This window comes from Trichosurus vulpecula, chromosome 5 (genome assembly GCF_011100635.1).
Source record: "Trichosurus vulpecula isolate mTriVul1 chromosome 5, mTriVul1.pri, whole genome shotgun sequence".
Classification (NCBI taxonomy): domain Eukaryota; kingdom Metazoa; phylum Chordata; class Mammalia; order Diprotodontia; family Phalangeridae; genus Trichosurus; species Trichosurus vulpecula.
The window spans coordinates 270,218,974-270,240,769 of NC_050577.1; the positions used below are offsets into that span (position 1 = coordinate 270,218,974).

The 21,796-nt window shown below is 41.7% G+C and overlaps 1 protein-coding gene across 1 annotated transcript; it reads left to right on the forward strand.

The window, feature by feature from the left end:
* Nucleotides 1-8,005: 8,005 nt before the first annotated feature.
* Nucleotides 8,006-21,005, forward strand: LOC118851319 (protein mono-ADP-ribosyltransferase TIPARP-like). The gene is made up of 5 exons (XM_036760774.1): nt 8,006-8,116; nt 13,124-13,289; nt 16,188-16,309; nt 19,583-19,843; nt 20,585-21,005. Exons 1-5 carry the CDS (start codon nt 8,064-8,066, stop codon nt 21,003-21,005), a joined length of 1,023 nt encoding a protein of 340 aa, XP_036616669.1. The 5' UTR covers nt 8,006-8,063.
* The last annotated feature ends 791 nt before the right edge of the window (nt 21,006-21,796 follow it).

The window sequence follows — 21,796 nt, forward strand, 5'->3', positions numbered from 1 at the left end:
ACAAAGGCAGGGAGGAGAGACAGTACGAATCATATAGAGGAACACTAAGCTTGACTTGAAGGGAAGCTTCGATTAGGGAACCAGGACAGAAGTATGGCAAGGTAACTTTGAAGAGTGCAAACTAGTTACAACTTCTTTCTGGAGTTAATAGGGAACCAATGAAAATTTTGAGCAGAGGAGTGACTTTAAGAAAACAAGTTTCTTCTAAACTGTAATCTTCATAGATTAAATTACTTTATGTGGGATGGTGTGGAACAGCCCAGAGGGAGCAGAGAGATTGCAGAATGGGAGCCCAAGCCATTTGGCTACAGTAGCACTAGAATGGGGTGGGGGGGGTGGGGGTGGGAGGAATAATTGCTAGGACTTGGTGGCTAACAATAAAGAGTCTGGAAAGAAAGGAGTTAAAGATGTCGATGAGGTTTCAAGTAGGAGCAACTGGGAAAACAGATACAGTTATCCCTTCCATATCTCGACTTGCCCCATTCCAATTTCGATACATTTCAGGTCAGCATAAGAAATTAAAATTAAATTTAAATTAATTTATTAAATTTAATTTAATTTAAATTTAAGAAATTTAAATTTAAAAAATTTCCATTTAATTTCTTAGGCCAACCTGAGAATTTTGGGGAGAAGCCACAGATGACACAGAGCCCATAACCAAATACTTAACCCAAATTTTACAATAAGGTACTATAAACACCTCATAAAAGAAAAAGAAGAGATTCAGACTTCTTTGGTATGAAAGGAGAGCCAAAAAAATTACTCGGATTTTCCAGATTGCTGGGGGGGGTGGGGCGTGCTGTGCCCCCAACCTCTGAAATGTGGAAGGGATAACTATACTCATAACAGAAAGAGTGGAGTTAGAAAGAGGGGATTGAGATGGAATGGGGTAGAGGTAAGTTTCGTTTGGGATCCATTGAGCTTGAACTAATAGTGCTGCTTCTTGGTGAAGATGTCTTACAGGTCGTTGGAGCTGTGATTCTAGCATTTGGGAGAGACCTCACAGAGAAATTAAAGAACATTTTTATAGGGATGTCGAAAGCTTGCATTTCTTCATTTGAGTAAATTGTTGCTTATGTTTTCCTTGGAGAAGACAAGCAGCAGTATGCTGAGCTCCAGGAAAATGTCCAGAAATGTGTGGGAGGGTGTCTTGGCCCTGTCCTAAGATCCAAATCAAGAACCTGAATTTTAAAACTGGGAGAGACCTTAAAGATCATGGTCAATCATTTCGACAATGCATCCCAGGCCATCACCAGTTGTCTCGACTTTTGTCTTGTCACTGGACTTCCCTGACTGGGAAGAGAGATTGAGGCTAACTCTGTCTCACTTAAATATAATTCATGAGGAAGTCAAGACGTCACCCCATGATATCATGGGTCCTCTTCAAAAACAAAAGACCAATAACAACAGCAGTGGCAGCTTTTGCCAGCATCCTGCAATCTTGATCCTCTGTTGTATCCACCTTGCTAATCCCCAACAAGAGGAAACCTCAATTGTCCCCTTTTTATGTCCCTGTCTGAGGATTCTGGGCACTGCCAGAGGAAGTCACACTATCACACTGATTGGATCAACTATAAATCATATAATGTAGTATCATCTAGGTCCAGTTGTTGTCCAGCAATATTTTAATTCTTCACCAGTTGACTCCCTAGTGAGCTATTTGCTCGTCTGAGCAAACCTTATCCATTTTCCTTAAGTCTCTACCCTACAAATTTCTTTACAGGGCAATAAAATAACACCATTTATGTATCATAATTTGTTCAGCAATTTCTCAATTGGTGAGCACTTACTTTATTTCCAGTCCTTTGCTCAACAAAAAAAGAAATGTTTCTCTCTATCTCTGTCTCTGTTTTTGTCTCCCTTTCTCATCTTCAAACATTGTTTTTTTAAAAGCCCTTTTGGTATTGTTTAGGATTTTTCATAAGCTTTTGCTCATTCTAGGTTTTAGCTTTTGTGACATAATTCTTTTTTAAAAATTGATATCATTTGTAAGGTAAAAATCATACATAGTCAAAATTACTGTTGAAAAAAATTTCTTAATTTGCCCATGTAGTATAGCACAATATTTTTAAACAGTGGTAGCTAGACAGGGTTAGGATCTCTTTAAAAGAAGGTAGTCTGTAAGGGAAAGCAGATGGATCAGAGATGGTTGCTATGGAAACAATTGAACATAAATTTTATTTTTCCCCATTAAACTATTGACCAGGAGAAAGGCAGGAACCAGGATTTCTATTTAAATGCAGGAAAACAAAACAAGTTAAAATTTAGTTAGCAGGAAAACTGATGCTCCGGGGCCCACTCCTAGAAATTGCTATGTGGTTGCTTTAGGTGGTAGTAACTCTCCTCTTCCTCTTCCTCTTCCTCCTCCTGTTCTTCTTCTTCTACTCCTCCTCCTCCTCTTCCTCCACCTCCTTCTCCCCTTCCTCCTCCACCTCCTTGTCATGGGGCATGATAGGACACAAAGAAAAAGGGAGAATACCTCAAGGGACCTCTACTTTCTCTCTCTCCCCCTTTTCCCTCTCCCCTCTTTCCCTCTCTTTCTTTACCTCTTCCTCCTTCTTTTCCTCTTCTTCACCTCTCCCTATCTCCCTCTCTTTTCTCGTTTTTCTCTCTACTTCTCCATCTTCCCTCCTTCCCTTTCTCCTCTGTCTCTGTCTGTCTGTCTGTCTGTCTCTCTCTCTCTCTGTCTCTCTCTCTCTCTCTGTCACACACACACACACACACACACACAATACCCATTGAGCAAATTTAAAAAAAAAAAATCTCTCAATGCTTAGCTACTCAGTCCAGCAATACAAATTTCCCCATTAACTGTCCAAGGACACATATCTCTTTCTGCACTTTAAATTTATCATCTCTCTGTCAGGAGGGAGAAAGGGAGGAAGGAAGGGAAGGAGGAAGGGAGAGAGAAAGAAAGGAAGGAAAAGAAAGAAAAAGAAAGGGAGGGAAGGAATGAAAGAAGGAAAGAAGAATGAAAAAGAAAGGAAAGAAGGAAGGAAGGAAGAAAAAAGAGCAGGTCATCAAACTGAGAAACACATCAACTGAGTCTGACGGTTTATGAAATATTCCATAGCCAGAGTCCTTCATCTCTGCAGAGAAGGGAAAAAGATGCATTTGGAGAAAATTCCAATTAAATGATGAGGTCATATGCCAGGTTGCAAGGGGTTGAGAAAGTGGAGGCAAGGAACATAGACAGCTGGAAGTTTGGCTGGAAGAGTGATGGAAAGAAGAGAGGATAATAGCTTGAGGAAATGGTGGAAACTCCCTCCTCTGACAGAGATTAGGAACTCACCTGTACCTGATAGTCTTAGATCCTTGTTTGGGGGTGGATGGAGTGGGGTGGGGAACTTAGAAGTTAATTGGCTTGCCCATAGATACACTAATATGTGATCACTTGAACCTGGATCTCCCTGACACCAAGCTGCCAATCTGTGTCTGTGCCAAGTGCTGAACCTGGAGGCACCAGATTTGGGTTCCCATCCTAACTCTGCTTCTTCCTATCTGTGTTACTTTATATAAATACCTTGATCTCTCTGGGCCTCAGTTTCCTCAGCTGTAAAACAAAGAAGTTACGTGCCTCTTAAGTTCTCACCAGCTCTAATCCTCTAAACCTCATCCCCTGGGGTTCATGAATTTTCACATAAGTGAAAGTCCTTTCTCTTTTCTCTTCTGGGGATGGAGGAGGCACTGATTTCTTTTTTAAAAATGATGACAATGGACTACAAGCTCTGGTTCTCTCTCCCTCCCCACCCCCACCCCGGAATTTCTCATTTCAAAGGCTCTTTGAAGGCCAAGATTGGCTTGAAGACACCAATCCTTTCAGGTGCTTTTGAGTCAAAGAGATGAGGAATATGCATGTAGAACATTGTGTACCACGCCAGATGTTTTGGGTGCCTTAACACATGGTCCAAAGAACCAAGTCCCATTATGTGACACCATCTAGGAATCCAGGGCTTATTCTCCACATCCTCATTTCCTTTCCAAAGTCCCAGCTTTGCAATGGCAGAAGTAGTCCTGATATATGATTGCTATGGGATATTCTTCCACCATAAGAAACAACAGACATGAGGAATTCAGACAAACTCAGGAAGATTTGTTTGAATTGTTGTAGTGGGAAACAAGCAGGATGAAGAAACCAACACAGACAATGAGTACATTAATGTAACTGTCATGACCAAACTTGACTGAGATAAGATGATCAAATATATCTCCCTCCCTGCCTTAGAGTGGGGAGACTCTGAGTGCAGAATGTTGCCTAAAATTGAGATGTGGCTGGTTTTACTTAGTAATTCTTCTTTGTTAAAAAGGGAGGCTCGAGGGTGTGGCGGCCAGGATAAATCCAGAAATGATTGAGATGTAACAACAAAAGCCATCAAACTTAACATAAAGACAGAAACACAAATGAAAATCCCAGTCTTCCCCCTAGATCAGGGATGGGGAACTTCCAGGCCACATGTGGTCCTCTACGTCCTCAAGTACGGCCCTTTGTTTAAATCAAAACTTCACATTTGTTCTGTGAAGTTTGTATTCAGTCCAAGGACCACACTTGAGGACCTAGAGGGCCACATGTGGCCTGGAGGCTGCAGGTTCCCCACTCCTGCCCTAGACCAAGGGCTGAAATCACCACAGAGGATTGTAGAAGAGTTGAAATAGACCTTAAAGGCCAAATGGACCAACCCCCCTCATTTCACAAATGAGGGAAGTGAGACACAGAGTAGGAGGATGACTTACACAAGGTCATGTATATATTGAAGTGTTGGGGAAGGATCCAAACTTGGGTCTTTTGAGTATAAATACAAGACTCTTTCCAATCTGCTGCATTTCAAGTCCCAAAGTCTTTCAGTTTGTTGCCCAAGAATTTACAGGCCCCAAGGATACTCTCCAAGAGATATCATCAAGTCAAAAAGATAGCGGCAAGGAAGTTGGATGAGTCATGGCAGACTCTCTTCAACAACCTGTCATATATATTACATTCAAGAAGACATCATAACTCTGGATGGACTGTACCCAGTTACAATATCTTACGGACTTATTATTGGCAGGTGAATAACTCTTCTTAGGCTTGTTCTTTTTGGCAAGAAGGTGACTTCTATCATCTAATAGTATTTATTTAGTTACTTTTAATATCACCTTCATGTTAATTGTTGACAGGAGTGAACATTTTCAAAAATCATTAAAAATGTATTATGATGGTTTTGTCAAAATTACATTTAAAGTGAAAGGTTCTGCCCCAGCACCAAGTTTGAGAACCAAAGCATTACAGGACAGAATGAGAACCAATGGGTCAAAGTTATAGGGAGACTAATTTCAGCTCAACCTAAGAGAGAATTTACTATTACAACTGTCCAAAATGGGATAGACTTCCTCTCAAAACAGACTCAGCATCTCAGAATTGGAAGGGCCTTCCCTAGGGACCATTTAGTTTGACCAACACCAACCTGAGACATGAATCCCCATTATAACCTCTCTAATGAAGGGTCATTCAGCTTCAAATACTTTCAGTGAGGGAGAATCTACTGTCTCCCCAGGAGGTCCATTCGAGTTTGGGTCACCTCCGCTAGTCAGGAATGTTTCTTTTCATCCAAATGACAACCCCTTCATGTTGAGAAGAAAACAAATGATCTCCCTGAAAGAATTCTGCAAACTCTTGTAACTTCAGCAGCTCTCCTCTCTAAAATGAACCAGAGCAAGTCCACTTTCTCTTGTGCCAGTACTTCCCATCTTTGAAGAGACTAATTCTGAGTCTCCCTTGAATCCCACCCCAATTATTCTCTTTTTTAGACCTTTAACCTCTGAGCACTTTTAATCTTTCCTTTGTACATGTTCCCTGACTGAACTCGAGTATACGCTATTGACCCCGGGTCTCCATCCCTGTCTACCTTTCAGCAGAGAGTGGTTGACCTGGTTGGGTTTGGTCTTCCTTAGGTCAGTGGTAGATTTTCATGCAGTTGCTGCCTCCTGCTGATCTGCTCGCCACCCCCTCCTTCCAGAGAGCATAGACTGTTGTATTTTGTTCAGAAGATCTAGTTACATCCTTTAGGAGAAGATTTTCACACCTGTTCCACAACTTCAGTGGGGCCAAATTTGGTTCCTTCTCCTTCCTGTTCCTAGCTCTTCTCTACCTGCCGTCTTTGCCAGTGTGGATTTGCCATGGTCATTGCCTTTAGGCTTCCTGTCGGAAAGATCTTCAAGCTTGGCCTGGCCAATACTCTCACAGAAATTCATCTCCAACCCCTAGAGGAGAGCTAGTTGATGTTCCAACCCCAAATATCCCCACACCTGCCCAGGTCTGTTAAGGTCTCAAGGAAATAGTTACTCTGTTAACCTTTGCTCAGACTTATAGTGGCAAAGAGGCCAATAGGTTTATTAAAACTGATTTGCCATCCTAATTGCCAGAGGTTGTTAAGTCACTGTGGGGTCCAGAGGGTGGAACATCAATAGCAACAGAGATATGGAAGGGTAACAAAGGAACCTACAGGCTCTTAATGAAGGTCCTTAAAGCTTAAATGTCCCCTTGTTCTAACCTCATCTAGGCCTTCAGTACAAGGGCACATTCCTACCCTCCCCCAGCCTCACTCATTGTGTTGTCAATAATTGGTTGGTTAGTTTTTTCACCTGTTCACCTGTAGCACAATTGTGTCCATAGCCCAATCGCCCAGTCACTTTAGAAGAAGATTTTTCTCTACCCTGGATTGAGCATCAGTGTCTCAATATGCAATTCTGTGTGTGTGTGTGTGTGTGTGTGTGTGTGTGTGTGTGTCTGTGTGTCTGTGTGTGTGTGTGTGTGTGTAGAGAAAGAGTTCGGTAATGAGGGCCCAGGTGAGACTCTTTAGCCATCAATGGTTGGTTTTAAGAATGGGAGGATTTCTGAGGGCAGACATTGAGATAAGAGGCGAGAGAAGACTCTGCTTCTGAGCTTTCTTACTCTTCTGGTTGTCTTGCAGTTCATCATCAGAGACTGTGAAATTATTGTTTGTTTGATTGATTCTCCTTGTCCCCTTGGAATCGCTGGGCTATTTCAGGACCAGGAATGCCCTACGAACTCACCGGAGGCCTGGGCTGATGTTACAGGGCCGCAAGAACTAGGGGTTCCAGAACAACGGGAATTCACAATTGAATTACTCGGCAGAAATCTTACATTGGAAGACATTTCTCATGACCCCATAGGTGACATGACTCATAGATTCTTGGATATTTCGATCTGCCCAGGTTGGGGCACTGTGTCTGAGGGTAGCCAAGAGTGTTTGACAGCCATGACAGGGCCAACTCAGCCATCTTCAACAGTAGCAGTGGCTGTTACCACTCAGTCAAATCCATTACCTGTGGCAGGACCATCTCAGGCAGCCGGCAGATACGAGGAAGGGCCAGTGCAGCCAGTTTTGGGAAGGATAGTAAGATCTAGACCAACATCCATGACAGCCACTTCTGACTCCTCTTTTGCAATTCAGAGAGGTTTGGAATCTGTCGCAGGACAAGCCCCTGTATTCTTGAGCGCTCAAAGTCATGGAGCCTTGAGGCCCTCCCAGGGACCCAGCACAGGCATCTGGAGGGCCCCCCTGGGGCCCGGTTTGGCAAGTACATTATCCTGGGGGGCCCCCCTGCAGCCCAGTTTGGCAAGTACATCCTTCGGGGGGCCCACCCTGGGCCCCCATGCACCCTTCTGGGGGGCCCCCCCAGGGCCCGGGTTGGCAGACATGCTCTCCTGGGGGGCCCCCCTGGGGCCCGGGTCGGCAGACTGGGATGGTTCAACTCAAAATCTTCAGACAAGTTCCAGAGACAGCACTGGATTGTGTCAACAGGGTCCCCAAGGTACAGAGACTGAGGATGGATTACCTCCTCATATCAGAATTCCCGTAAGAAATGGATCAATGATGACCATTCTTCCAGCAGAGGGTTCAGGACTTTTTAAGAAGGGGGAACATCCATATGTGTGTGAAGACTTCCTGAGGAGGACATGCCAGAGGGGCTCAGCCTGTCCCTATTTTCATACCTTGCTACCCTTCCTCTGGCAATTTCATCATAAGCGTAATGACCTTTGGTATAGCATCTCCCTTGGAACCCAAATGCACTTGGAGATGATCCATGCTGACCCCAATTTTGAAACTGCTGATATTTCGTGAGTACAGTTTGAAGGATCCTCTAATGGGGTGAATGATTGTGGGGTCACTGGCTGAAGGCAGAGCCAGAATCTCAGCCGGGGCATAGTTAGACGTTTGGCCAATGGCTTATGGAGGAAACAGTCAGCAATGCAATGTTGTGGCACAAATGCTCTATCTTCAGTCGGGTACCTGGGCTATGATCCCCTTTTGTTTTTACATTGTTTGGTTTTGATGTTATTCCTCCCTTCTTCTTCACTGAGAGTATTGTTTTTCTTTTAATTCTAGCTGCATTGTTCTTGTTCATGCAAAAAAAAAATCAGTCATTCTTTTAATCTTCTGTGATCATTTCTGTCCCTTGCTGAATTCTTCCCTTAGCCATAGTTTTGAAACAAATGTTTTTCCCCTTCTCCTCTATTATTATAATGATTTTGTTTTGGTTTGTTTTATGATGTAACTTTCTATGTTGGGAGTAATATGCCCTTTAGGGGAGTTAGTGTGGTAGTTGGTACATTGGTTGAGATGTCACTGATTTCCTACATTACCTTGGGCAGGATACTTTACTTATCTGGGTTTCTGTTTCCTCTGTAAAATGAGGGATGTTGGTTAAATGGTCCCTAGGATCCCTTTTAGCTCTAACATTCTGTACGTTCAGGGGAAAAAAGAGACCATGTTGGATTGGAAAAGAGAAATGAGCTGGGCTTGAGTCAAGTTAAGGGCCAGCTAGGAACTGGATAAAGAAGAGAAACCCAAGTAGGGAGCACCAAACAAAGGCATGAAGCTGAGACAATTAAAAGTTTTTTTTCGTTGACAGTGACCAGTCTGGCCTAAAGTGAAGAATCAGGTATGGAGATGGAAGTTTATTTTCTAGGTTATAGGGAGCCATAGTAGACTTGGAACAAAATAGTGGAATAATAATGGTGGTGTTTTATTAAGATTAAATGGGTAAAGTAGAGAGATAGGAGGGGACAAGGAGACTGAGCTATTCACATGGTCCAAATGTAAGAAGGTCCTCGATGGATGGAACCCCTACAAATGAGTTTGAGGAAATCATTGACAGGACTTAATAACAAAGATGGGGAGAAAGAAGGAGACGTCAAAGATGACACTGATGTTTTGAGCCCATGTAACTAGAAGAATGGTGATGTCATAAACAGAAATAGGAAAATCAAGAAGAGAAGCAGGATTTGGTTTGGAGTGTTTATGGTAGTTTATGAGTGTGGAGAATAAGGAGGGATAGGGGAAGATTAGTTGAATCTAAGACATGCAAAGTAGAGTTTGAAGTAATAGTGGGACATGCAGGCAAAGATATTCCACAAGCAATAGGAGATGTGGACCTAGCATTTAGGAGAGACCACTAGAGGAAAGATGTAGATCTTGGTACAACCAAAGCCATGGGAATAGTTGTGATTCCCCAAGACTTGAATTGTTGAGAGGAATGAGCTCAGGACTAAGTCTTAAGTGGAGCTTGGGGATCACTTTTCTACCTTTTAACCAAAGCCATCTAATTTTGGTAATTACTGCTTTGTTGTATATTTTGAGATCTGACACTGTTTTTCCCCTTCCTTCTTTTTTTCATTTCCCTTGAGATGTTTGAATTTTTATTTCAGTCAGATGAATTTTGTTCTTATTTTGTCTAGTTCTACCAAGTAAACACTTGGAAAGTTGACTGGTATGACACTAATTCTGTAAATGGACTCAGATAACTTAATTTTGTCTTATATTGTCATGACTCAACTAGTTAATATCTTCCTAACTATTTCAGCCTGTCTTTATTTCTGTAAAGAGCATATTGCATTTTTATTCATTTAAATCCATGTCTTGGTTAACTACGAGATATCCAATACATTTGGTAGTTATTAAGAAATAACTTTTTCTGTCTCTTCCTGTTTGGTTAGTAATATACAGAAAAGCTGATTATTTTTGTGAGTTTATTTTCTATCCTGCTACTTTACTGAAATTATTGTTTCAATTTTTCTTAAATTCTTAGAGTATTTGCTAAGTAAATCACATATCTGGAAATAGAGATAATTTTGTTTCCTCTTTGTGCAGGCTTTTTTCATGGCTTACTGTCAGGGCTAATGCTTCTAGATCTATGTTAGGTGATAGTGGTGACAATGGATATCTTTATTCTTTTGTAAATAATGCTAGCTCTTGATTTTAGATAGATACTTTAATAAGTTTCTCATATTATAGGAAAGGTCTACTTATTCTGTGCTTTCTAATATATTTTATATGAATGAGTGTTATATTTTATCAAAGGTTTTTTATGTTTTTGTTGCTCTAATCGTGATTTCAAAATTTTGTTATGTCATACATCTTCCTAAAGTTAAACCATCTCTGCCTTCGGGGTATCAATCCAATATGGTCACAGGGAATAATAATCTTTTAATCTGTTATTATAGCCTCTCTTGCTAAAGCCTAGTGACTTTGTTCAAGTATTTCAAATTTTTAGATCAATCCACAGCTCTGCCAACAATGTATCAGTGTTCAAATCTTTAATAAAAAAAAAAAAGCACAAAAAACTAACACCTCTACTATTGGACCGTTTCTGATGAGGTAGAACGTTATAAATTGTTTGCATTTTAACTCATCAGTTGAGTTAAAAGAATTTGGGGCAGCTAGATGGCTCAGTGGATAAAGTTCACCCTGGAACTGGGAGGACTTGAGTTCAAATCTGGGCTCAAACACTTAACTGTAACCTTGGGCAAGTCACTTAATCCTGTTTGCCTCAAAAAAAAAAAAAAGAACCTATTAACAGTTGCTTTTATGTGCATTGCTCTTGGAAGTGGAGCCAAGATGGAACAGTAACAGGAAGTAATATAGTGAGTTCTTTGTCATTTCCCTCTCCCCCCTTCCCCTAGCTCTAAACAGATCTAGAAAATGTGTCAGATCAAATTCTGATCAGGGAAGTCCAAGAAAAAGTCACAGTGAGTAATTTTTCCAGTCCAGGTTAGCAAAGGGAGATAAACTGAAAGGTCTGCAAACATTGGGCACAGAATCTATTCAGGAGCTCATGGCTACCCAGCACATTGAAGGGACCAACGAGATACTGTGAAACAGATTAAAAGAAGACCCCAGACCCATACCAGGGCACTGAATGCAGGGTGCAAGAACAGGTGCCAACTGGCAGCTTTGTCGCCCACTACTCCACTCTGGGTCACAGATCCATAGTAGTCTGAGATAGAAAACTAAGTCCAGAGATCCTGGGTCCTGGGCTGCGTACCAAGGAAGGAGAAAGCTCAGAAACAAATAACTGCATTGTGAATTGGATCCCAGGAACAGATAAGCATCTCAGTTCTAGCTTCTAGCAAAGTCTGAACCCTCCAAAGGGATAACCAGGACAGAAGTCCCAACACAAAAGGGAATCTGCAATTCTAGCACTTTGAAACAACAGCTTTCTAGCTATCTCACAGTGGCTGGGTTAAGTAGCAATCTGCTATAACTAGATCCCAATCCAGGTCAGGAACCTGCAGAGCTCAAACCATGGGGGCAGTGCTCAGACTTTTCCCTAGAATAGATCACTCTTGGTGCACTGAAAGTTTGCAGGTCCCTAGCCTGAGCTGTCTTTGAGATCCTGGAACAGCAGAACATTCTACCTCAGAAATCAGCACTAGGACCACCCCCAAACCTTCCCACAAGCAATGCACAGAGACTGGCACTAACATAAAGTTTGAAGTCAGAAAGTAGGCTAGAAGAATGAGCAAGCAAAAACAGAATCTCTCCACAAAGTCATTATGGTAACAAAAATACACAAGACATAAACCCAGAAAAAGAAAATTATTCCAAAACATCTATAAGCAAAGCCTCAAAGACAAGTACAGGTTGGATATAAATTCAATTAAAATTCCTAGAAGGGCTAAAGCAAGACTTATAAAAAAATTTAAAGAACTTTTAATAAAAATGAAATGAGTACTAAAGGAAAAAAATGGAAAAGAAACGAGAGCCCTCAAAGAAAGAATTGGAAAGGGAACTAAAAGCTTGGAACAAGAGGTATAAAACTTTGTCCAAGCATCAAACTCTCTGAAAATTAGGATGGACCAAATAGGAGACAATGACTCTATGAAACAATAAGGAATATTAAAACAAAATCAAAAGACTGAAAAAATAGAAGGAAATGAAAGGTATCTCCTAGTTTAAAAAAAAATCTGATCTGGAAAACATAATGAGAAGAAAACAGAATCATTGTACTGCCCGAAAGCCATGAATAAAATAAAATTCTAAGAAATTCTAGAAAGAAAACTGCCTCAAACTCTTAGAACCAGAAGATAAAGTCAAAATAGAAAGAATCCACAAGTTACCTCCTGAAAGAAATCCCCAGATGAAAACACTAAGGAATATAGGTCAAAAGATTCAAGATTTAGAAGAGCAGAATGGACCACAGTAGGATCTAGTACAACTCTCTCATTTCATAGATGAGGGAACTGAGAAGTCAAGTAATTCTCCCAAAGTCACAAGGCTTGAGTTGAGAGGGTTAGCACATGCTTCCTGCAATTCAGTTCAGTGTTCCTTCTGATTTCATTACATGGTGAACAAAAACTTGATTTCATTAGAGAATCCTACACCAGTAATAAGGAGAGCCAGCCCAAATTCTCCCCAAGAACTGTCTAATCCATATTCATTTCTTGGAATACCATACTCTTCTACTTCTCATTTTGTAGATTCTAGGCAAGGCAGCCAGGTGGTACAGTAAGATAGAGCCCTGAGCCTGGAGTCAGGAAGATTTCTCTTCCTGAGTTCAAATCTGGGTTCAGATACTTACTAGCTGAGTGATCATAGCCAAGTCACTTTAACCCTCTTTGACTCAGTTTTCTCATCTGTAAAATGAACTGGAGATGGAAATGGCAAACCACTCCAGTATCTCTGCCAAGCAAACCCCATGACTGAAATGACTCAACAACCACAAAGATTCTAAACAATGAATGAGGTTGAATGATGGGAAGGGGATTAGATTTAAGGGGTAGGTGGGTGAAACAAGACTCCATTTTGAGGGACTGCTCATACGTAGACTTTGTTTCCTTCCCCAGGTTTTTTGGTGAAAAGATGTGTTTGGACATGAAGGAAAAGAAGTTCACAAAAGTACTTTCCAGCTTCGATTTTGCACGGCGGCTCTGCTGTAAAGATGACAGCTTTTTTACCCCACCCAATAATATTTATTTTCTTAGTGGTTCTGTATGGACTCTCTACAGCCAGGTAAAGAATACCAAAATTTAAACTAGGGGAGGAGGAAGGCAGCCTGGAGAGAACAGGAATTCTCAGTACAGTTAGACTGCTGCATAGGATAAGTAGTTCTTTGATGGCCTGTAGATTTGACCTGCTGAATAGATAAAGGGGTAGTCTTGCCTTAAATGCCTAGAAACATCAGAGGGCTTGTTAATTAATCCATGCATAATTGGTGAGATGTTTTCTCCCTGGGCTGAGGGAATATTGCTGAAATGTTCCTATGCAAAACATTGAAGGAGAATAAATTCTAAACTAGTGAGACTAGATAGGATAGCAAACCCAGAATCCAGTTAATGGATATTTAGCACTTCTAGTGTATGTCTTCTGCTGGTGTTTCATCATGGCTTGGTAGAATTCAAGTCCTTGTTTGAACTCAGGTCCTCCTGACTTAGGGCCAGTGCTCTATCTACTGTCCCCAAACCTTGAGACCTTTAAATTTAAAAAAAAAATCTATTTTTTTTACACTAGGCTCATTTCTAAAGACATCTACCTCCCTATCTACCACCCAGTGAGCCATGTGTTTAAAAAAAAAAAAGATTGAAAAGGGGGGAAAAAAGGGAAAAGGAATTGAGCAAAACTAGAATGAAACAAACCGAATTGGACAATAAGTTCTATTTCTGAGTCTCTCCAGCTCTCTACCCCTTTAAAAAAAAAAAGAGGTGGGTTTTCCCATCTCTCCTTGGGAGCCAAGCTTTTATGAACATATTTTTCCCAAAGTCTATGCCAATAGAGCATAAGCTCAGTGAGATCTTGCCAAGCTGGGAAAGGTCTAAGGAAAAGGTCAAGAAGTAGCCATGTTCTGAGGACTACCCTAGCTAAAGCTGGATGGGCTCCCTGCTCAGGTGGATCTTGGTGGTGCAGGTTGGGATTACAACTCCTCTCTATCAGTTCTAGGCAGGTTGCAATCTGTGTTGATGAAGGGAGCACCCCTAACTACATGAGTACTGAGCATTGAAGCGTTGTGGTATATAACAGTAAGGCAATAATAACAATGTAGATGATAATTGTCAAAATGCCTATGTAGTTCTGTATCACAAAGTGTAAGAGACTCTCCACATAGAAAGTAGAAGTAAACCATTTATTCAGACACCAGAGAACCATATCCCACGAGCCATTTATCCAGTCGGTCTACTTCATCATAACAGCAAGGAACCCAAAACATTCATTACATAATATAACAACCTGGAGCCTCGCCATCCCAAAACCTCTCTGACCCCCTGGTGGGGTCTTCCCCGAAACAAACTCACAATACAACTAAGTCAGCCTGCTCAGTTCTAACAATCACAAGGGTGGCCATTAGTAGCCATAACATCTCTCTGTTAGCATTTCCCATAACATAACTTCCTTTCCCTGTCAGGAAGCTCCTCCCACCACATATGTCTTAGACTTCCTGTGATGGAAGCAAGTCACATAGCCTATTAATGGGTGGGAAAGATCTTCAGATCCAAATTGCTACTAGATCTTATAACCAGCAATGTATAAGATGCAGAAGAGCACGGACCCTCTGCCCTCAGAGAACTTACTTTTACTTCTCTCAAACTAAAACAGTTGTTTCAGGTGTATCCAACTCTTCATGACCCCATTTGGGGTTTTCTTGGCAAAGATGCTAGTGTGGTTTGTCATTTCCTTCTCCAGCTCATTTTACAAATGGTCACACAGCAATAATTGTCGGAGGCCAGATTTGAACTCAGGAAGATGTGTCTTCCTGACTCTGGGCCTAGCATTATGGTGCCACCTAGCTGTCCCTCAAGCTAGGGCTTCCCAAATCTTACAAAAAGAGACAAGAAATACCACAAGGAAGTGTATGACTAAGGGTCACATAAGTGCTCTCTAAATTAAGTGCTACAGGAACTCAGAGCGGGGGACAAGTCACTGTGAGTTGGGGTGGGCTGTGAAGGAAGAAATGAATGAGGTAGAGGCCAAAGGAAGGGTAGGATTTAGATAGGGGAAGGAGGCTGCAGGTGGGGAAGGCAACAAAGACTCGGAGCTAGAGGAACCATCAGAAAATCATCTATGATTATTTTCCTACAAGAACCTTGTACGTCAAGCAAGGTTGCAAAGGTGAGGAAGGATCAGACTATAGAGGGCTTTGAATTCCAGACTAAAGAATTCGGATTTTATCCTATGGACCATGGGAGAAGGTGGAGATAAAATTTCTGGGTTGTTTGGGCATAAAGGAAAGTATAGAATTCAGAATACTGAATTGAGCATTAAGATCCAGCTCTGTGTGATTGCTGCATGACCTGGCCTCAGTTTTATTTATTTTGGGGGGGGGAGGGTTGGGGGGAACCTCTGTCTCCTTCTTTATAAAAGGAGGATTGGGGTCAGCTAGGTGGTGCAGTGAGTAGAGCACCAGCCCTGGAATCAGGAGGACCTGAGTTCAAATTCAGCCTCAGACACTTGACACACTTACTAGCTGTGTGACCTTGGGCAAGTCACTTAACTCCAAAACAAACAAAAAACCAAATAAAAGGAGGGTTGACTCTTTTCTAAGTGACAATTCTAAAATCTGATGGTTTTGAATGGAGAGAGAAGCTGAGATGTATGATGGAGAGAGGACATATAAGGCGAGGAATGAGGCACACACAAATGGAACAGGACTAAGAAAACCTAAGTGGATGCAGAAGTCAGGAAAAGTGGGCTCCCAGCAAAATGTAATGACCTGATGCAAAATAATTTTCTCTTACAGTTCATATTCATGTCACTTATTCTGATAGAGAGGAGTCGGTATAATTGGGACCCAGAAAATAGGGTTCCTTGGATTGGGCTCTGGGGCTCTTCTAGGTGTCTGCTATAGGGGTGGAACAATACAGAAAGTGCTCCTTGTAAGCTCAGTGTTAACCCAATATCTCTCCATTTCTTCTCCAGGACATCCATCAGCTGTTGAGTTCTGCATATCAGCAACCCTTGGGATTCATGAATTTCCAGGAATTAAAGATGATTGTTCGGCCTAAATACGTTCCTCTTTACCAAAATGTGAATGACCTCAGGTGAGGATTCCTGGCTTTGGATGTCTTATTTTGGAGTGGTGCTGGGATCTTTCTACTCTTTCTATGACTTACTGATTACATGTTGAAGGGACGGTAGAGAACATTGAATCCAACCCTCTATTTATATTTTTTTTTGGAAGAAGAAACTAGGGCTGAGAGAGGCTAAGCCATTTGCCCTGGGTTCCAAGGTAGTAAAGCTGCTAGTAACATCTGGGTTTAGATTTGGATTCTAGTCTTTTGATGCCAAACCCATATACTTATCCCTGAAGGCCATTGTATTTTGGCTCTGATGAATAAATCATATTTCTTTCATTGGCTGTTGGAAGCATTCTCTTTAATAGTGGGGAAATGCCCAGTTCCCCCCTTGTTCTGCAAGACACAAGTCCCATTCATTGCTCCTCTAAACATGGGAGCCATATGCTGTGTCTTTCTTTCTCCTAGGGCTAATGCTGCTTAATGTTGTGTGGACTAGATTTACGTTAGGAAATCCCTTTCTCTCTCTGGAAAAGGACTGATTCACCCAACTCTACAATTGTGGAAGACATGAATTTAGTGTCTTTTCTAAGGCAATTGCTAAGGTTTGTGCTGCTCAAGAAATATCCCTTCTTTTTCTAGAAGAGTAGATACTAAGTTCCTCCTGCCTAGGGACTCAAAAGCCTCCCTCATCTACAAATGAAGTTGATGTTCTCAAACATCATCCACTAACTGCCATCCTCTGCCATTTGGGCAACAATTTGTCTGCTTCTGCCATGTGCTTCTGTTGGAGCGAGACGACAGCTTCAGCTGCTGACATTTCTGAGGCCACCAAAGTCCATTCTCAGGATCTTCCTTCTGAGACCCTTTGAGGAATCTCATTCAATTCCCATGCACCTCTGCTCCAAGGCCATCATTACCATCCACTCCAAACTCTGTCCTCTGAGTGGGGGAAAAGGCAAAGTGCTTAGAGCTGGTTTTCCTTTTTTCTTCTTTGGCCAGGGCAGAGAAGGAGCTCCTGTAACAAGGGTCCCATTTCCCAGCCCAAGCAGCTGCAGTCCCTGATGCCCATTCAGATTCTGTCTCCTGTCCTTCTCACACATGGCCAATAGCCATGTCCACAATCCCCATGGGGAGGTGCTATCTTGACCCCAATAAAGGCTCTCTCCTTATAACCTCATCAAATCAACTGAGGTCTTCATCAGATTGATCAGGAGACTTTCTTGATTACATCCCTAGCTAAATACAAAGGAATTTTTGGAGGTGAGGAGGAGAGCCCTAACACTGGGTATCAGGAAAGTCCTCTTGTGTCAAGTGGTACTTGAGATGGGCCTTAAGGGAGATAGGGAGCCCCTATTCCTTTTCTATAAATTGAGAGGCGGGGCAGCTAGGTGGCGCCATTGTGCTCACACCAAAAAAAAAAAAGACAACAAAAAAACTCCATTGCCCTCTTCAGTTTGTCAGAGATAATATTTGAGTGTTTAGTGTCTGGCAACCATCCAATGGAAATGGGCCTTCAATTCAGGGAAACGTTTAGAGATCTTTAAAATAATTTTGTAATTTTCCCAAGGCTATCCTAGTTAAATCCTGCTCAGTTCTGATCCCAACCCATTGTCCATTTTGGTCTCGGTCCAACACATACGTATATGTATGTACATACATGTGACACATGTAACATATTAGTGTGGTTTCCATGCATCTATAACATGTTACATATAGACACGTGTATGCATACACACAGAGAGATAGAAGAGCCCTGTCCATCTAACTGAAGATCAGTCTTGATTATCGGCTATCTTCACCAAGGGGATTTGTCCTGTGTAGACCAGTGCAATTAAAGGTTACTTAAGATGGGAGACAGAACTAATAGCTGGATCAGAGTTCATGTAAGGTTTCTGCAACAAGGTAGAATCTGAACTGGGCCTTAGAGGAAGCTAGAGATTCAAGCTTGGGGCAACTGGGTAGGGCACTGGATAGAGTACTATTGGGAATAGTGGTAATAGAGGCTGGTATAGACTTATCTTGTAAACCCTGTAAGATGTAGACCAGAGCTGGGCATATCAAAGGTATTCCATAAATACAAAGAACCGTGTGAAAACAGAGCTGGTAGGGGGCTTAGAGATCGTGAAATTATAGAATCGAATATTGAATTATAGAATTAATTGAAATTATAGAATTGTAACATATTCCTTATTGGTGATTAGATGGTAATTGAGGCAAAGATAGCTCCTACCTTCCAGGGTTGTTGTGAGGATTAAGTGAAATAACATATATAAAATGCCTTACAGACCTTAAAGTATTATGTTACCTATCATCATCATCATCATCCTTTGAAATATTCTAAGCGTTTTTCTCACAACATCTCTGTGAGACATGTAGTATATTATAGTGATTCACCATGTCCTTGGCATCCCTGAAAGTTTCCTGGGGAACTCTGGACACATGCTCCATAAAATGATCCCTATAGTCCCATTCAATCTCAGCTACCTCAGGATCAAAAGTTTTAGAACAGAGAATGTCCTTAGAAAGCTTCTAGCCCTACTCCCAGCCTTTTTATTTTCTAGACAAGGAAACCCAAGGAAGTCAACGAGGTCATATAGGTAAATTAATAGCAAAACTAAGAATCAAACACAGGTTGTCCAAGGAAAAAAAATCTAGTGCTTTTTGCAAGGTTTCTACTTTCACATATGTATATGTGCACGTATGCTTATGCATCTGTCAGGTGGGAAGGGAAGTCTTACAGTATTGTGAGGAGACTTGGAGTTAGGAAGACCTAGAATATTGCCAAGGCAACATTCACAGAGGTAGCTGTTGCTATGAATGTGCCGGCACTGTGAATATTACGTTGGCGATCCACCTGGCTGTATACCCTGCCCCTAAAACTCACTAGTTGTGGGACTAGGAATAGATCAGCTCCCCCAAATCCCTGACCCCCATTTCATTTTCCTAGTCTATTGAAATGGGGATCACAATAACGGTAGTTCCTACTTTTCACAGTTGGTATGAGGTTTAAATGAGAGTGCAGTATGGAATTTTCCAAATCTTAAAACACTAGAAAAAAGCTTTGATGTTTATTCTTATCCCTCAAGCATTTGTTTTTGCATTTAGACATTTTGCTGGGAGAAAAAAAAAAGAGTCTTCCACCTCCTGCGAAGAGGCACAATGGGAATGATGTCTTTCTTTTCTGTAGTCTTTTCCCAAATCAGTATCAAATTATATTATATTGTAGGATTCCGTGTCTCCATCTCTGGTGTCACTGACCGTTTTCTGTCCTTCTTGGCCACTTTTTCTGCTTCCCAGGATATGGTTTTCTAACCCGCCAACAACCTTTGCATGGTGGGGTGAAGAACCAACAGACATCTATATCGGAAAGTTTCCATGCAAAGATCAAGTGTCTGCAACACCTGACACAGATGAGTTCTCATTAAGGGAGGTGGCACCTTCAGAGCTTGCATATCAACAGTGTTGTCAGCTCTTCCACGCTTCTGCCCCTCCGGAGCATTTCGTTGTGTTAAGAATTTACCGATACTACAACCGTTCACTCTGGGAGCTATACCTGAGGTATGTACAAAGTGGGAGGAAATGAGAGGGGCAGAGGAGGTGCCAGGACCATGAAGGATGGAGGGAATAAAGCAATAGAGATCAAGGACTCATTTTATGTAGAGGTCCTTTCCCACCGTCAGATGGTATGATTCTATGTGCTGAAAGAGTAAGCATTGTTGGCCTTTGGGGAAGGTAGAGGCAACGTTGGGAGGTGTGTGTGTGTGTGTGCGCACATAAATATAGACGTATAGACATGTATATATACATTCACACACAGTTATCCCTTCCATATCCCAGGGGTGTGGCACCCCTGCGATCTGGAAAATCCATGTAAAAATTTTTGGCCCTCCCTTTGTACCAGAAAAGAAGTTTGATATTTTTCCCCTTTTTCTTTTATGGGGTATTTACAGTACTTCATTGTAAAATTTGGGTTAAGTATTTGGTCATAGGCTATATTATATAATACCATACATATATTTTGTGCATTTGAGTTTCTAAACTTTTTCTGTGTTGTTGCTTCCACAAAACTCCCCCCCAAATTCCCATTTAATTTCTTATGCCAACCAGTGATATATTGAAACTGCAATGGGGAAAATTGTGATGTGGAAGGGATAACTGTATTTGTTTTAGTGGGATATGTTACCAAGGGAGTAAATAACAGGCTGGCAAAAGCCATGGGAAAGTAGAGTTTGTAGAGAACTGAACTGAAATGAAGATAATACACTTAAGCAAAATCTTCCCTGCCTTTATCTCCCACAGAGAGAAGAGGCGGCTAAAAAACCTGCAAATTCCTAGCCCTTTGGAGTACCACCTTTTCTACCAAGGCCACATTAGCTTGGAATATTTGACAAGTATTGGTCTATGCCCTAAAACAAGGAGTGGTGAAGGCATCTTGGGCCGAGGACTCTATTTCTCCCTAAATGCCTACCTTGCAACTTCCAATAAGAACCCTTCATCTGGATACATGACAGTGCTGGCCAAAGTGCTAGTTGGAGAAAAGACCCTTGGCCATCCATTCATATTTGATGCACCCTTTAAGCCAAATGGCCAGGAGTATGACTCCTGTGTGAACGATATAGACATGCCTACCCTATTTTGTGTGTTCCGAAAAGAGCTCATTTACCCCTACTTCATCATCACTTACAGATGTCTTACAGACGAAGTTCACATGGTCTTCTGATTTGGGAAGAAAGGGAATTAGGGGGAAATAGTGCTGGGCACCCATCCACACCCTGCACAGAGAGCCCTCTCTTTTAGCCTTCTCAGGCTTATTAAAGCCTCATATCTCATGTTCAGCTTTTTGCTGTTTTTGAGGATATTCTATCACACCCCTCATTCTCCACACACTTTGTCATGCTCAGTTCTCTTTCCCTTTTCTCTCAGTTCCCTTCCTCCTCCAGTCCTCTCTGCTACTTCTGATCTGCTCTAGTCCCTGGCCAGGGTACAAGGAGGAGAGCTGAATTAAGGAAAAGGCAGCTGGAAGTGGAGGGTCCTCCAATATCACTGTGGTCTGCCATATTTTATGTAACTTGACAACTTGAATTATTCTAATATTGCAATAAACATTTCTGATGCTGAAAATTAATTCAAATCATCTTTTTCTTAAACATCACTTCTTAAATCCTGAGTTGCTATAGGGGAGAAGACTTGGTCTTCTCTAGCTCCTTGACAATTTCAACCCAGCTCTACAATGAACTGTTTTGAGAGATGTCTGAACTTATTCTTCCCAGGCTGCAAACTTGCTTGTGGGAAATTCTGCCAGGCCCTGTGTCCCTACTAAAGGCAGGACTAACTTCTTGAAAAAGTATGCAGATGCTGTCATAATGGTCATGTCAAGGTACACAATTGAATAGCTACTTGTACCTTGTGCCTGGCACAGTGAATGTGTAAGCATGGGCAGAGATGTCTATTCCACCTCAGGGTGCTAGTTGTCACACCAGAAAGATTGAGGGGGGTTCTTTGACTTGATGA